The following is a 15,451-nucleotide window of genomic DNA, read 5'->3' on the forward strand; positions in this document are numbered from 1 at the left end:
TCTCAGTATTGTTTCCTTTAATTTTCATTTGTATGTATGTGTATTGCTGTGTGTCTGGCACCCGTGTGTGGGTACCTGCAGGGGCAAGAAGAGGATGTCTGATTCTTCCTCTGCAGCTGGAGTTATAGGCAGTTGAGAGCAGCCTGGGCTGGCTGCTGGGAACTGAAGTCAGGTCCTTGGAAGATCAGTACGTATTCTAACCACTGAGCCATCTCTTCAGTCCTTACTGCCTCTTTGAAAGTTGATTCTAAGAGCATTTGCTATATAAATATCTTGATTATATTTTTCTTGAAACTCATATAATTTTAATGTAATTTAATAATTTTCTTGGAATGCAAATTATGACCCAGAGTGAATTTAAAAGAGTTATGCCATTTTAGTCAGTAGAGATCTATGATACTGCACATGAATTTTTGCTAGATAAGTTATCTGTAAATCTCAAAACAAAACAACCCCCCCCCCCAAAACCCGAAAGCGGAGTGAATGTACTCTGCTGTACAGAAATGGATAGATAGTATTTGGGTAAATTAAATGTGTATAGTTAGTGTGGCTTTAACAATTGGGGATGCTGTTTCTTTTCTTTGTCTTCAACCTCACATCCCTAGATTTTAGTTAAGTGTATGTGTCTGTATGCCTATAAGTCTCTCTCTCTCTCTCTCTCTCTCTCTTTGTGTGTGTGTGTGTGTGTGTGTTACAAATTCAGGGTTCTTGCCCCACCTTGGGACTCATCCTGTGTGTGGACACCAAACCCTGGCATTATTGCTGATGCTAAGATGTACTTGCAGACAGGAGCCTGGCATGGCTGTCCTCTGAGAGGTTCTGCCAGCACCTGACTGAGACAGATACAGATACTCATAACTAACCATTGGACTGAGCCTGGGGACCCCAATGGAAGAGTTAGGGGAAGGACTGAAGGAGCTGAAGGAGATTGCAACCCCATAGGAAGAACAACAGTATCAACTAACCAGACCCCTCAGAGCTCCCGAGACTAAGACACTGACCAAAGAGCATACATGGGCTAGTCTGTAGCTCCTGCTACATATGTAGCGGAGGATGGCCTTATCTGGCCTCAGTGGGAGGGCATGCGCTTAGTCCTGTGGAGGCTTGCTGCTGTAGAGATGTGGGATGCTAGAGGAGTGAGGTGGGAGTGGGTGGGTGGGACAGCACGCTCTTAGAGGCAAAGGGGAGGGGAGATGGGATGGGGCATTTGTGGAGAGAGACCGGGAAGGGGGAACAACATTTGAAATGTAAATAAATAAAATAAATAATAAAAATTAATACAAATTAATCTACTAATTACTTTTTTCAGCCAAAGAAACATACTAAATATGACTTAGGAAAGATATAGGAAACTGTTGAAAAAAATCAACCTGTTTTCTTATGCCTTAAAAAAATTCAGAGTGCTTCTAAATTCCGTCTTTTCTGTATAATCTTTCTTGTCCATGATGAGACAGTGAAGGAAATGGTTAAATGTAGATACCATACATCTGTAAGATACTCTGTCTGTCTGGTAGCCTGTGGTTACCAACACCTTCACTGTGCCAGACAGCATGGTGGGCAGAAAGAAGCTTCCATATCTGTACCCCAGAAAATAACCATTCAGCTCATCCTTCAGCTCTCCTTAAAAAAAAAAGATCCCCTTTTCTATTCTTTAACTAAATTAAATGAGTTTGGTGAAGTGTTTTGGAAGTTTAGATGTACTTGTTAAAGGATCCTGGGGAAATGGGAATGAGAGTCGATTCTGCAAAGTAACCATTAGTATTCTTCATTTTAGTTAGGTGTGAATCCAGTCTCCTGCATGTTCCACTTTCTCACAAGATACCCGACTTCCGGAGATCAGGCCCTAGCCCAGACTCCTTGGATCACATCCCTACTGTCTCTAGGGGATACTTTGAAAACTGGGAGAGTTTCCCCATTCCTTTCAATTTTCTATCATGTGGGTTCCCTGCTTTCAAAACTGGATGGGAATCATTTTTCTCCATTGGTCCATTAAAGAACTCCCCTATATATTCTGCATTGGAGCCTGTGTTTATCAGGCTCTGTCACTATAACAGATACCTGAGGATCCATTCAAGAACAGGAAGGGTTTATTTTGGGTCAGGAGTTTTGAGGTTCTTGTCATGGTCACTTATCTCTGTTGTCTAGGACAATGGGGGCATAGAACATTATAGCAGAGCGTGTGAGGAAGGCCCGTTCACCTCATAGAAGTTGGGAGTCATGGAGGAGCCAGGGTCCCCATGTTCTCTTCAACTCCTTCTCTCTGATGATCTCTTTTCAGTAGACCTCTCCTCTTACAGGCTCAAATATCTCCTATGGTACTTAGAGGCTGGCATCTAAGCCTCCAACACAGCCTTATTGAAGCAGGGGCAGGAGCAGGAGCAGGGGCATTGCAGTCTTGTTGGAATCTTTAAAGAAAATCTTTTTGTTCTTAAGATATTTAAAAAATAATTCTGTTTTAAATTGTGTGTGTGTGTGTGTGTGTGTGTGTGTGTGTGTGTGTGTGTGTTTGAGTGTGTGGATTTGTGTACACTAGTGTGGTGCTCCTGGAGGCCACAGAGGGCTGTTTTTGTCGGTTGTGAGCCATCTAAGAAGAATGCTGGGAACTTAACTTCAGTCCAGGCAAGAGTGGTGCACACTCCTTTTTTTTTTTTTCTTTTTTCTTTTTTTTCCAGAGCTGGGGACCGAACCTAGGGCCTTGCGCTCACTAGGCAAGCGCTCTACCGCTGAGCTAAATCCCTAACCCTGATGCGCACTCCTAATGCCCGAGTCATCTCTGCCACTGCCCGCTACCAGCAAACAAACCAACAAGAAGATGGATTAAGTGGAGCATAAACTTAGGGGAAGAGAGGCACTGAAGGTTTAAGATACTGTCTTCATATCGTTTTTGCTGTGCTATATGTTTTTCCATATGTTGTAAGCGTATAGAATTAAAATGTAAATAATTGTGATAAAGGAAGCTAGGCTTTTGCTAACTTGTGCTTTGCTACTCAATAGCATACCTGGTTCCAGGACAGCATTAACCTTGCTGTGTACTCTTACCCCATAGGCTTGTCTTGGTTTGTCTCTTGTCTTAGCTCTTAGTACTCGTTCTCCCACCCAGTTTCCCCTCTCTCTGTGAGAACTTTTACATTTGTGTTTCTTCTGGTTCTCCACAATCAGCTCATGTCCTTAGCACAGATTTGGAGTGCTAAAGCTGTTTCATATTTGAGAAAATAGCTGTCTTTTGCTTCTCCAATCATATCTTTCATGACTCTTTCTTTAATTTCAATCAGAGTTCCTTTGTGGCCAGAGTCAAGTCTCTTTTATGTATTCAGGACTGCTTTTGTACTAGCAGAAGTTGCCCCTTTTTGACATTCTCTTTGAACAGTAAAATTTCAATATGTATACTATTCCTCCTTGGATAGCTTCAGGGAAGTTCGTGCATTTAATTCTGGCCTATTGTGTTTCAGGTTTTATTATCCATTTTCCTCCTTTTTCTTCATATCAAGATATAGACCTTTTCTTTTTCTTATGAACTTTGTCTTGAGGACTCACTGATTTCATTTCTACGTTTATTTTAAGGTTGTTTATTATTCTTTTTGTGGTAAATTTATATAAACAGGAAATGTTTATTGAGTTCGTATTGGCTTATTCTTTATCAGGCATAGTTAAAATAGGATATGTTCTTTGAATTTGAGGAACTCATAATCTGTTGTAAAAGAAACATCTTTGCAGGTGAGAAATAGGACTAAGAGAGTCAAGGGAACATAAATGGTCAATATATCCTCAAATGGACCTTGGCTGAGAGGAAGGAGGCATAGCCACCCATACCTCAGCAGAGGACTTGAAGATAACAGGCATGGACACTCAGTGCGAGGGCGGACAGGAGCATGGGTCTCAGTATGGGGCGTAGGGGAGACTGGAAAAGAAGGGAGGGGAAGACAGGTGCTAATGGGGTTGAATTTTGTTGTACCTGTTGTACCCAAACCCTTCTTTGAGCATTTTCTTTCTCTATATAATTGAGGAGGAAGAGGAAGAGAACCTAGGAGAGGAAAAAGAAGTTCCTAGAAAAGCAGAGAGGATATAGGGATATGTGTTACTGTACACAGCTAGAAGGGGCAGGGATAAATGTTGAAACTAATTTAAATTCAGCTAGTTGAGTGCAGTATGAACCATATTCAAATATAATTCCACTCTTGCGACCTTTTGTTCACATTTGGATTTCTAGATTGAACCCTGAAGTCCTTTCCTTACTAGCATTTCTTGATGCATTTCAGTCATTCGGAAATGATAGGCATCGATCATTTCATGATTTGTTCCCACGTCATACCTGCGGCTGCCTTTGGTACTACTACGGACTGCTAGCCACCCCTTCTCTCTGTCCCTTAGGGCCACATCTCTGGGAGGCTTTTTAAGTGGTTTGGGCGACCTGCTTTTTCCACTGTCTGTGCTTTACTGTCTGCATCTTCTGTTTTCCTAGATTTTTCCACTTTCCTGTAAGTTGAGAATCTACTTTAGAGTTTTAAACTTGTTTTCCAGGTTCTTGTATTGTTCTGCATGTGGATCATTCTGACTCCACTTTTTGTTTATTGTTCTGAAGTCCCCTTTATCTCTCTCCTAGACAGGCTTCCTAGATCTCTCTCCTGCTATCCAGCTTCTTTCTGCGTTATTGACTCCTATCTTACCTCTGGTTTGCATGGTAAACATATATCCTCCCTTGAATCTCTCTTGACTTCTCTTCTCTACTGTTAATGCTTTGTATGTAATTGTATTATTTAAGTTAGTCAAGCACTTTATAATAGGAAAGATGTGATTGAAAAATAAAACTGTATTATAATAAAACCATATTGTATAACAAGGTGCTTCCCAAGGAGTATGAGAGTCTCAAGGTACAACTCAAGGTAACTCTCAAGGTAGTTACGTTGTGTTCCTTGTTTGTACTTGTATAAAGTTTGCTGTGTCCTGGGAGTTTCTTGTAGAGGGCATAAGGTCTATGTGCTTATAAATAAGCACCAGGGAAACCAGGAATGCTAAGCCCACAGGCTTCTTTCTTCAACAAAGGGATGTGTACCTGTTTCTCACCCGGAAGTGAGAGTGGATGCAGTTATGGCGATTGGTGCTACCTTTAGGGCCGGGCCACACCTGAATCCCCAGACTACTGTCTATCCCAGACTCTCCCTCCCTAGACCTTTATCTTTAGCTTTGTTTCTCAGTCAATCGAGCTCATCCTTAGGGGAGGTGTTACATGTACATTATAGCTCTACACTGTCTGTGACAGATCGCACCAGATCCTAGGCCCTTGAGCAATAAAACCCATCTTTATAGAAGAGGTGACCTTTGCAAAAGAGTTTCGCTGTAGTTCCACCCTGAGCTCTTCTGCCCACATGGATTTGAGACAGGTGTTGTCAGAAAACCTTACCCAAAGTCCTACTGTCCTTAAATATCTCTACAGCAAACTGGCCAGTGCCAGACTCTGAAAGTTTGAAGCAACTAATGGAGTTGTGTTGAATGACATTTCCTTCTTGACTCATGATCATTGGTCCTCTGATGGCTGTTTGTGGAGACCCCACAGTTTCTCGCCTCATAATCACTATTGATAAGGAATTGAATTAAGTAGTAACTAAACCTGAAGGTCACTCTCTTGCCAACTTTGGCTTAATAGCTGCAAAGTCCTATTTTTATATGCTGCAAGAGTCTTTACAATAGCTTTTTGTGTGAGCTTGAAAATTTCTCCCTAAAGGTACATTTTATAATCACTCTTTTTGCACTACTATAGTATTCTAGGTTTCAAGCTTAATTTTACAAAAATTAACTAGAGATTCTTTTTATTCAGAATTGAAGAAAACAAAATTTCCATTTTACATTTCCAATCTGAAGAAACTTCACCATATAACATATATTCACAATATATAACTCAGGTTTTTACATGTATTCCTTAATGCAAATTTTACTTAGCTTTTACACAGCTCAAAAATACTGTTGCCCATATGACAGGCTCATTGGTTTTTACGGTATCCTGTAATCTGCAATAGTAAAAGCTAGCTGAGATCCTTTTGCCAAGAATGATTGTGAGGACTGACATTAATGAAGATACCCCTTTTTGAAGATGTTTCCTAGGTTCCATTACACTGCTTTCTGAGTAACGGTTTTGAGAAATGAAGTGGGAGCTTAATTTGGAGTAAGAGGCAATGTCTGACTGTCCTTTTGACCAAAGTGCTCTCCTGTGGCACATGGCTTTCCTCCCTGCATGCCTCACTACCTTTCACCACAAGGTCTTACTCTAGTTGTTCTAAATTTCCTTGCCCCAGAGGGTGCAACTTCTAGCAGCTCTTCAGCAGCTGACCCCTTTGTGGTTCATTTTGTAGTGGCTGGGTTCACAGGCATGCATGAGTCTTCAGAAAGGGTTTGGGTTTTTTTTTTCCTCTGTGGAAACATCTTTACAAAGAGACTTCACATTTGTGCCTACCATGTCCGTAATGTTCCTAGTTTGAAACTAGTTTGCTTTTCCAGTTTTTTTCCCTCTGGTGAGTGGAATTCCAAGCTGTAAATGGTGTAAATTTGGCCGTGTGCACAGCATATGCCTGATTGAGTTGACACTGTGCGTGTAGTTTTCTGGTGAGCGAACCAGTTTGTTATCTCTGGTTCCATGGACAGGATTCCTTCTTTTTTGAGCTTCATGAAGGTTCTACCAACATTCCCTGTGCTTGTTGGATTAGTAATTTTCTCTCTGGTTGTTAGTGTGTTCTGTTATAACCATTCTGGCTAATAATGTAAATCTGTGAGTCAGGTTAGGTCCAGTGGGTATCCTCTACTCCAGATTTTCCTGTTTCTCACGAGTGTGCATTCTCTACACTTGTTTTACACTTAACCCTTTATTATTGTACTGGCTAGAATTTTATATAGCATCTCAATGTGTTTAGACCAGGATGGCATACAAGGGCAGAAGATGCTGTTGTGTATTTTTAGATTATTCCAAGCTCTTTTGGTTTTGTTCTACCTCATCTTTCTATCAACATGGTGACAAACACAGTATGCATGAAGCCACATATTAAGAAATGAAGACCATTGCCTGGGCTCAGTATTTCACACACAAAAAAATGTATTCCTAAGTATAAACCCTGCTAAAAGTATTTCTGAGACAAATGCAGGACCATTTGGCGTCAGAGCGTAAGCTTGCATGCTGACAGGCAACATGGGTCAATAAGAAGAGTATTGAGACATGAAGTAAAATGTAAGGGTTAGAACTGGGTTCTCTAGGTTGCCAGAGAAGTGCTGTCTGGCTGGTGAAAAGCCTTAATATAAGGAATGTAGAATGTATCTTGTATTTCAGAAACAGCCATTGGAGGTTGGGATTAATACAGATCATAGTTTGTAATCTTAGTGCTCAAGTTTTGGAGGCTACACCATTGCTGTACTTAAAAAAAAAAAGGGTGTGTGTGTGGAGAGAGTTTTGTATTTTTCTGCATAGAAGAAGTTAGAGGCAGGACATTACGAGATTAAAATAAACGTTTAGTTTCCCTCTTCATGTTGACAAGCAGTGGTCTTTTTACTAACTTAACAACAGTAAATTAGTAGAGATGGCTTGAAACAACAGTGGCCTCTTGGGGTCTTCTTGACTGTTGAAGGTTACAAACTAGTCCAGAAATGTAAAGACACTGTTTGGCTCTCCTAAAATATTTCTTCAGGCATAGATTGAAGCAAAACAATAGGTTTAGTACGGTTTGTTATATTTTTTAATCAAATTCTGATAAGCAAATTAAAAAAATTATTAATTCAGGATTGTCCACAGATTCTGACAAATATAGCCCAATTGGAAAGTTTCATTTTTAAATTATCTTATGCTTTCGATCTCATCACTTTTCTATTAAAAATGTTTGTTTAAACTCTGTTTCAGGCTGTCTCATTTCAGCATCTGTAGGCGAAAGCAGTATGCGTGTTTCAGACACGTGCATGGGTACCAGCTCCTGCGTTCCCCGAGTGTGTCACGTGACCCTTCGAGCTGGGGTGAGTGATTCCTAAGAGTGTGTGGCAACAAATCAGATGCCAGGAAGCAGAGAAGTGCCTTAACAAATAGCTCTAAGGGTATAGATTAAATGCCATCTGTTGATCTGTGATATGTAAGGCAGTTAATTTCGTTGGTCTAATTAACTGTCATCTTGAAAAACTGTATTTCCATAATGTGGAATCTGTACATAGCATGTTTGGGAAAATCAACTAATTAACCACAGGGAATCATAGGACCAGGGTGTTGGCTCGGCAGGTAAAGGTGCTTGCTGTGCCTAGCAATAGAGGAGTGTTCCTGAAAGTGTGAAAGGATGCCAGTGCCTGAGATGATTTGAGGTAAAGGTAATGTGTTACTAGTCCATGACATATTTTAAATAACTTTAATTTTAAAAGTCCAAGCAGTTGATATTTCTTGAGTGATGGTTATTTTATATAAAATAAGACTTAGATTCATACGTCTTCCATTGCCTTACATTAGCTATTTGTTCTCCCTTTAGCATGAATTTATATATGTTAGTTTCTTACAAATTATATTAGGCACATTGTTTGTGCCACAGATCATATTTATAGTTGAAAACTTACATTTTCAGATTTCATTTTGGGAAATGACACTGGGGATGACTCCTCTTTGTTGCTGTATCCATGCATTTCTTTCTTTTCTTCTCCTTTCATTCCCTTTTTTTTTTTTTGCTTATTTAAATTATTTTACTTCACCAAGCCATTCATTTTGTAGACCATCCTTCAGAGTTCATGCATCTCACCGAGGACACCTGACCTTTTGAAGCTTCATAATTCACGACTAGATGTCACCAGTGTTTCCCATGTTAACAGTTCTGACCATGTTTTATTATATGTGCCTTCGGCGTCGAGCCAGGACAGCTACGAGAGGAGATATGATGAGCAGCCATAGGACTATAGTATCAAACAGCCGGACTTCCCCTCTCAATGCAGAGGTGGTCCAGTATGCTAAGGAAGTGGTGGATTTCAGTTCCCACTACGGCAGCGAGAACAGCATGTCCTATACCATGTGGAATTTGGCAGGTGTACCAAATGTCTTCCCAAGTTCTGGCGACTTCACGCAGACGGCTGTGTTTCGAACTTACGGAACATGGTGGGATCAGTGTCCTAGTGCATCCTTGCCATTCAGAAGAACGCCGTCCAGTTTTCAGAGCCAGGACTATGTGGAACTGACTTTTGAGCAACAAGTGTATCCCACAGCTGTCTATGTGCTGGAGACCTACCATCCTGGAGCAGTCATCAGAATTCTGGCCTGCTCGGCAAATCCCTACTCCCCAAATCCTCCAGCAGAAGTAAGGTAAGACTCATTTTCTCATTTTTAATGACCGGGTCATGTGGATGGAAGGTCGAGCTGTGTTAGCCCTGGAGGTGTTGTTTTGTTTTGCTTTGTTTTGTTGTTTTTCTTCTTTCTTATTGGCTGCACCAATCTTAAGCCACTTAGATAGCTTTGATTTTGAGAATTCTTTTCTTAATGTCCTGATGAAGAAGAGAGATCAGTCACATGAAAATTTAATGTGTACTTTCTTCCTAAAACACCTCACATTATAATCATAGAGTATGTTGTTTTCCTGTCACAGAATTTACCATAAATGAAAGGCATAGTTTAAGGTAATGGGGACGTGGTGCAATCTGCAATGTCATTAAATATCAGGACTTCTAAATTTACTTTAAAGCCAACATCATGCTAACTGTTTTAAAATACTTTTAAGAACAAGTCAAGATACTCCTGGAGAGTGAAGCTGTTGAGAGGTCCTTAGGAGATTAGCCTTGATGTTAGGTGAATGCTTTCATAGTCAGTGTGTTCATCTGAAAATACATGCTAAGTATTAACGAATTGCTGAGTTCCCCCTGGAAGTCTGTTTACATCATTAACCTGTAGAGCAGCCCCATGACTCTTGCTTTTGTACATTTCTCTGGGGGATGGTATGATCACGTAGGCCAGCAGTCTAAAGTTATGAAATGCAGCCATGCATACATGTCCTTCCCATGTGCCTGCAACCCATCCTTTTCACCCAAAGGTACTAACCTCTTACAAAGTTTTCTTGGTGTCATTTCCATAGCCTTGTAGATATAAGCAAATAAATACAGTATTTTTCTTCATCCATACCATAACCAGTGCTCTGGTTGTTTTGTAGCTGATTCCTTTCACTATGAAGCAGTGAGACAGACTTCCGGTCGTTTCTTTCTTGTGGCTTCATGTAATATGTCCAGTCTGTGTGTCCTATTTATAAATATGCCTTAACCGATAGCTGCTTAGCTTCTGCTAGTCTTCTGCCATTATAAACATTAACGTACAGAGTAAAGTCACCATACGTCACTTTACTCTTCTGTAAGTCTGTGTGAGATCGACACCCCCAGAAGAATTGCTTGGCCAAGGAGGTACATATTTGTATGGAGCCAGACTTCCCTCTGAAGGGTTTGTACCTGATTATATTTCCACAAGAAGCGAAAATATGGGCACACTTTGTTGAAATACTCACAATGTTAATACTTTTCATAGTTTTGTAATTTGGTGAACATGTTCTTTATACTTATTAAGATTCTCTAGCTGTCTCTGAGGTTGGATAACTTCCTATATGTCAGCACCATTTATATATCCCTTTCCTTTGATTATCTGGTCATTTGTCTGTTCCTCTGTGACTTGTTGACCTCTCCAGCTTAGACCTTTATGTTACTCTTAAGTGACTCATTCATTGAACAGTTTAGTGTCTCTCATGTACTGGGTGTTTTTCTTACCTGTTAAGGATACATCAACAATGTACATAATGAGAACCTTTGCCCTGTGAGCTTATTCCAGTCGGCAGTGGCTCGTAGGCACCTTTGACAGGTATCTGAAGTGTGGGACCCCAGATGCTAGTGTAGGAGAAGTGAAGCCCAGGGCAGCTCCCAGCACACCGCTGGCTTGCCTCTCTGTGCTTGCTTCCAAGGAGCATATTCCAGTCCTGCCAAGGAGCAAGTACAGAGGTCGGCTCTACTATTGCTGGAAATTGCTTTGATAATTTATTGTGTACAGTGTTGTTAATGAATTATTAAAAACACAAAACCATCATCTTATATACAGACTCCTTTCCTGAAAGGTAAAAAACAAAACAAAACAAAACAACAGGTATTTGGACAAGATCTTTTCTCATGTGCGAATTATGTATAATATCCTGTCGTTAGTTATCATTCTTATAAAGTAATCCACATTTTAAACACCGTAAACACTGTAGATTCGAGATTTATGACACACACACAGCCTTTCCTCTGAGTCCACGTAACTGTTGCACAGTTGATTTGATTGCGTAATTTTAAAACTTAAGTTGTAGATGCTTCTGATTTGCTCTATTGATTTTTAGCTTTATTCCTTGGAAAACACCAATATATTTTAAGAGAAAAGGTGTCAGATAAATATGTGTTCCTACAGTGTAAGAAACTTTGTTTAGTTTTGGTTTTTGGAAACACCCCCAAGCTGTCCTGGAACTCACAGCAGTCCCCCTCCTCCATTCTCCCAGTGCTGGGATTACGTAGTGCAAAGAAGGCATTTTTAAGTTTTACTATGGTGAGCTACAGAGAAGGTGTGATCTGGAAGGAAGATGAAAGATTCTTACTCTGCTTAGATTCAGTAACTGTTAACATTTTGCTGAGTTTCCTTAGGCAGTGGGAAACATTCACTGGACATCCCTTCTCTGTTGGGAACAAAACAGAGAACCACACAAAGATGGCTTTTGTTCTGAGCTATAAACCATCCTCAAAGTGGATTGTGACATTTTAAGGGACATGTACTGGCTGGGGGGAACCTAATATGTCTGTGGCTCTGGGAAGGCTGATGGAGTGGTTTCCTCAAGGAAGTGAATTCACTCAGGGTTGAGGGTGGCTCCAGCAGGATGGCTAGGAAAAGTGGAGAAGGATAACACCTTCCTTCTTAGGTCAGTGTTGAAGAGAGAAAAGCCTAAATTCCATTAGGGGCTGTGAACCTCAGAAGATTGGTTTAAGGTCTGGACTAGAGACAGGTTTCTAGAATTTGATGTATCAGAGCTGTCTTGGCACTGATTTTCCAGAAGCTACAGGAAGATTCCTACTCGTGTGTAGTTATTTACTGTGGTATTGTTCTGGGAGATACCATAAGGAGAGGGGGTACTCAGAAGAGAAAGGTACAATTCAGTGTGGTTTCAGTCTCCTATTCCAGTCTGACTACCTGTCAGTCTCTAGCATGTCCTGTAGGACTAGAAGGGGGACTAACAAACCTGACTGCATGCTGCTTAGTGGTTTTGTTAACAGGGTTGCAGAGGAATGTCCTATGGAACAAAGCAGGACTGTCTGGAGGACAAATACAAGAGAGCAGGGGCCATGAGAGGGAGAAAGGAGGCAGCTTCTGCCAACTATGTTATATGGTAATTGACAGATCATTTACTTTGCTTGATATACAGGCAGTAGAAGTCAAATGAAAGAGCAATACCATTTATCAACAAAATTACTACCACTTATATCCAGTTGGCATGAATCTCGACTGAAGAACAATTTTACAGTCATGTGTGTATCTTTGTATGTTTGCAACAAGGTACATTCTCTTTCCTTGTAGTTAAGGAACACTCTGTCTTTTTTTTTTTTTTTTTTTTATTAACTTGAGTATTTCTTATATACATTTCAAGTGTTATTCCCTTTCCCGGTTTCCGGGCAAACATCCCCCTCCCCCCTCCCCTTCCTTATGGGTGTTCCCCTCCCAACCCTCCCCCCATTGCCGCCCTCCCCCCATAGTCTAGTTCACTGGGGGGAACACTCTGTATTATACTGGACTCTTGCCTCTTGTTTAATTGAACAGCTTTGTGGCATTTAGGAGTTGAAATGAGTTAGAGAGTGTTGGAGTCGTTCAGGAATTTTATCTAGGAAATGAGTTTCCTATAGTCTTAAATATTCAAAGATTTAAGCCATGCTTTCATAGTTTTTGTGATTTTGTCAGCCAATAGTATAGGAAATCACAGGCAGTTCTATTGATTTTGGTGTCTTTTTGACCTTTTGCCTAGTGCCTTCTTAAGAGGAAAAGGAAAGAGGTGGTTCAGAGTGACCTGTGGCTGAGGATCAGAAAATAGGCTGGCCCAGGATTACACTTTAGAAGCAAGAGAAAGAAGGTGAGGAGGAAGGCAGAAAATGACAAACTGTTGTCATAATAAGGAAACTGGGATTGTGTTATTGGGGGGATAATGATTAATGATTTGTTTCATCTTTTGAGTGCTCAAAATACTTTGATAACACAGTAAAGTTAGGAAAGCCAGGCAGCAGAGGCTGCCATGGGGAGAGAGAATTTTCTGCCAAAAGAAGTTGCTTAAGCAGCAATTTCATGAATTGCCGAATCCTGGTTCCCTTAACCTTGTAGACCTGGGATGGTAGTTTTATCATGAAGTCAGAATTGAAAGGCCAGGCCTTTCACACAATGGCAGCATGTTACTTTCTACTTAATGGTCTGCACTGTTGTCTCTTACGTACACAGGCAAGCTCTTCTATTTGATGGGTTTTGTTTTAATCTTCAGAAGAGAATCTTCTAAAGATAACAGATAAGGCAGTGATATTTATGGTTATAGAAACTATAAGGGTCCCTGTTAATGTTTCTTGTTTTGTGTTGTATGATGCCCTTGGGGATGAGTTTACTAGAATTCCCATGGAGTATTCTACTTCTGAGTGGATCCAAAGGAAAGAAAATCACCTTCCCAAAGCAGCTGTACTTCTGTGTCCAGTGCAGCACTGTCCTGAATAGCTCAGTGCCCATCAACAGATGAATTCATAAAGTAAATATAGCATGTAGCTCAGTGCATATTAGCCAACAATAAAGAAGAATAAAATTTTGCCATTTGCAGCAAAATGAATGGACATTATGAGTTCTTCAGTTATGGAATAAACCTGACCTAGAAATACAAGCACCCCGTGTTCTTCCTCATGTATGGAAGCCAAGATACTGACAACCTGAAAGACCAGTGACCGTTAGAAATTGAGAGGACTGTGATGGGGACAAGGGTGGGTTAGGAAGCCTAGGTTTGAGCACTGTATATCACATACATGTTTGAAATACCTTGAAGATAGGAATGACCATGTTTTCCTACTCTTTTCTCTCAGGGTTGGGGTCCTATGCTCTTCTTAGCTCCATTTTGGCATATGAAGACAATTAGAATACATATTAGTGGCTTCCTTTTTTAGATTTCTTCTTGAGTTTTATGAACTTTTGTTTATTTCAGTGTCTATGTGCCTTACTCTAATTTATTTTTATTTAAGGTCAAGGAAATAGTGTGTTACATAATGAAAACAGAATTATTAAATACTATTCTAAAGATCTAAGTGTTAATAATCAGTGAATCATAAATTCCATCATCAGGAGATATGGCCTACTTTGATGTTAGAGATTACTATAAACAATTTGTGATCCTGTCAGTGGTCATTCTTTTATATTGCCTGCCATAAGCTCTTTGGAAGGCAAGTTTTAAAATAGTATCTATTGAGAGTTAAATTCTTCCCTTATTATTAAAGATAGGTTCTTTTCTCACATAATACACCCTGATCACAGTTTCCTCTCCCTCTGTGCCTCCCAGTTCCTCCCCACCTCCCCGTCCTCTGGATCCACTCCCTTTTGTTTCCAGTCAGAAAAAGAACAGGCTTGTAGGAGATAATAATAATAAAAGTATAACAAAATAAAATATATATACAATAAGATAAAACTATCGCATTGAAGTTGGAGAAGGCAAATCAACAGAAGGCAAAGAGCCTAGGAGAAGGCACGGGAATCAGAGATCCACTTGTTCACACACTCAGGAATCCCGTAAAACACTAAACTGGAAACCATCATATATATGCTGAGGATCTGATACAGACCAGTGCAAGCCCTGTGCATGCTGCCTCAGTCTCTGTGAGTTCATATGAGCTTTGTTCATATAAATTCAGAGCCTTGTTTTCTTGGTGTCCTCTATCTCCTATGGCTCTTACATTCTTTCTATCTCCTCTTCCTCAGGGTTCTCTAGCTCTAAGGGAAGGTGTTTGATGGGGAAATCCCATTTATGGATGTGTTCTCCCCACCATGTTTTGACTGTGTATTTTTATTTGTTCCCAATCTGCTTTAGCATGAAGCTAAACTGGGCACTGATCTATGAGTATAATTGGAGCCCTTTTATCATACCTTTCATTTAAGACCCATAGTATATGGTTCTGCCCTAGGTTTCTAGGCTATCTAGTCTCAAGTTCTTCCAACTTCTAAGCAGTGTTGTATATGGGTTCCATCTCTGGAATGGGCCTCAAGTCAAATCAGTTATTGGTTGATTACTTCTATAAGCTTTGTGCCATCATTGTCCAAACAGATCTGTGGTCTGGACACCATTGTAGATCAAAGGGGTTGTGGTTAACTTGGTGTTTATGTTTCTCTTTTGGTAGCATGCAGCACTCCTTCCTGTATCAAAGATGTTAGAACATAGGGGTGAAGGCTGTATGTAGG

At 40.3% G+C, this 15,451-nt stretch overlaps 1 protein-coding gene across 12 annotated transcripts in view; it reads left to right on the forward strand.

Moving 5' to 3' along the window:
* The window catches only part of Fbxl4 (F-box and leucine-rich repeat protein 4), a 73,777-nt gene that overhangs the window by 3,824 nt on the left and 54,502 nt on the right, over window positions 1-15,451 (forward strand). For 8 of the 12 annotated variants that reach the window (NR_172642.1, XM_087548831.1, XM_087548834.1 and 5 more), the window contains 2 exon segments: window positions 7,874-7,983; window positions 8,717-9,298. Coding sequence is in view for 11 of the 12 variants with exons in the window: in XM_087548831.1 (XP_087404957.1) it covers window positions 8,787-9,298 (512 nt within the window). In the remaining variant the exon portion in view is untranslated. 12 annotated transcript variants of the gene reach the window in all.

This window comes from Rattus norvegicus, chromosome 5, assembly GCF_021556685.1.
Source record: "Rattus norvegicus strain SHRSP/BbbUtx chromosome 5, alternate assembly SHRSP_T2T, whole genome shotgun sequence".
Classification (NCBI taxonomy): Eukaryota; Metazoa; Chordata; class Mammalia; order Rodentia; family Muridae; genus Rattus; species Rattus norvegicus.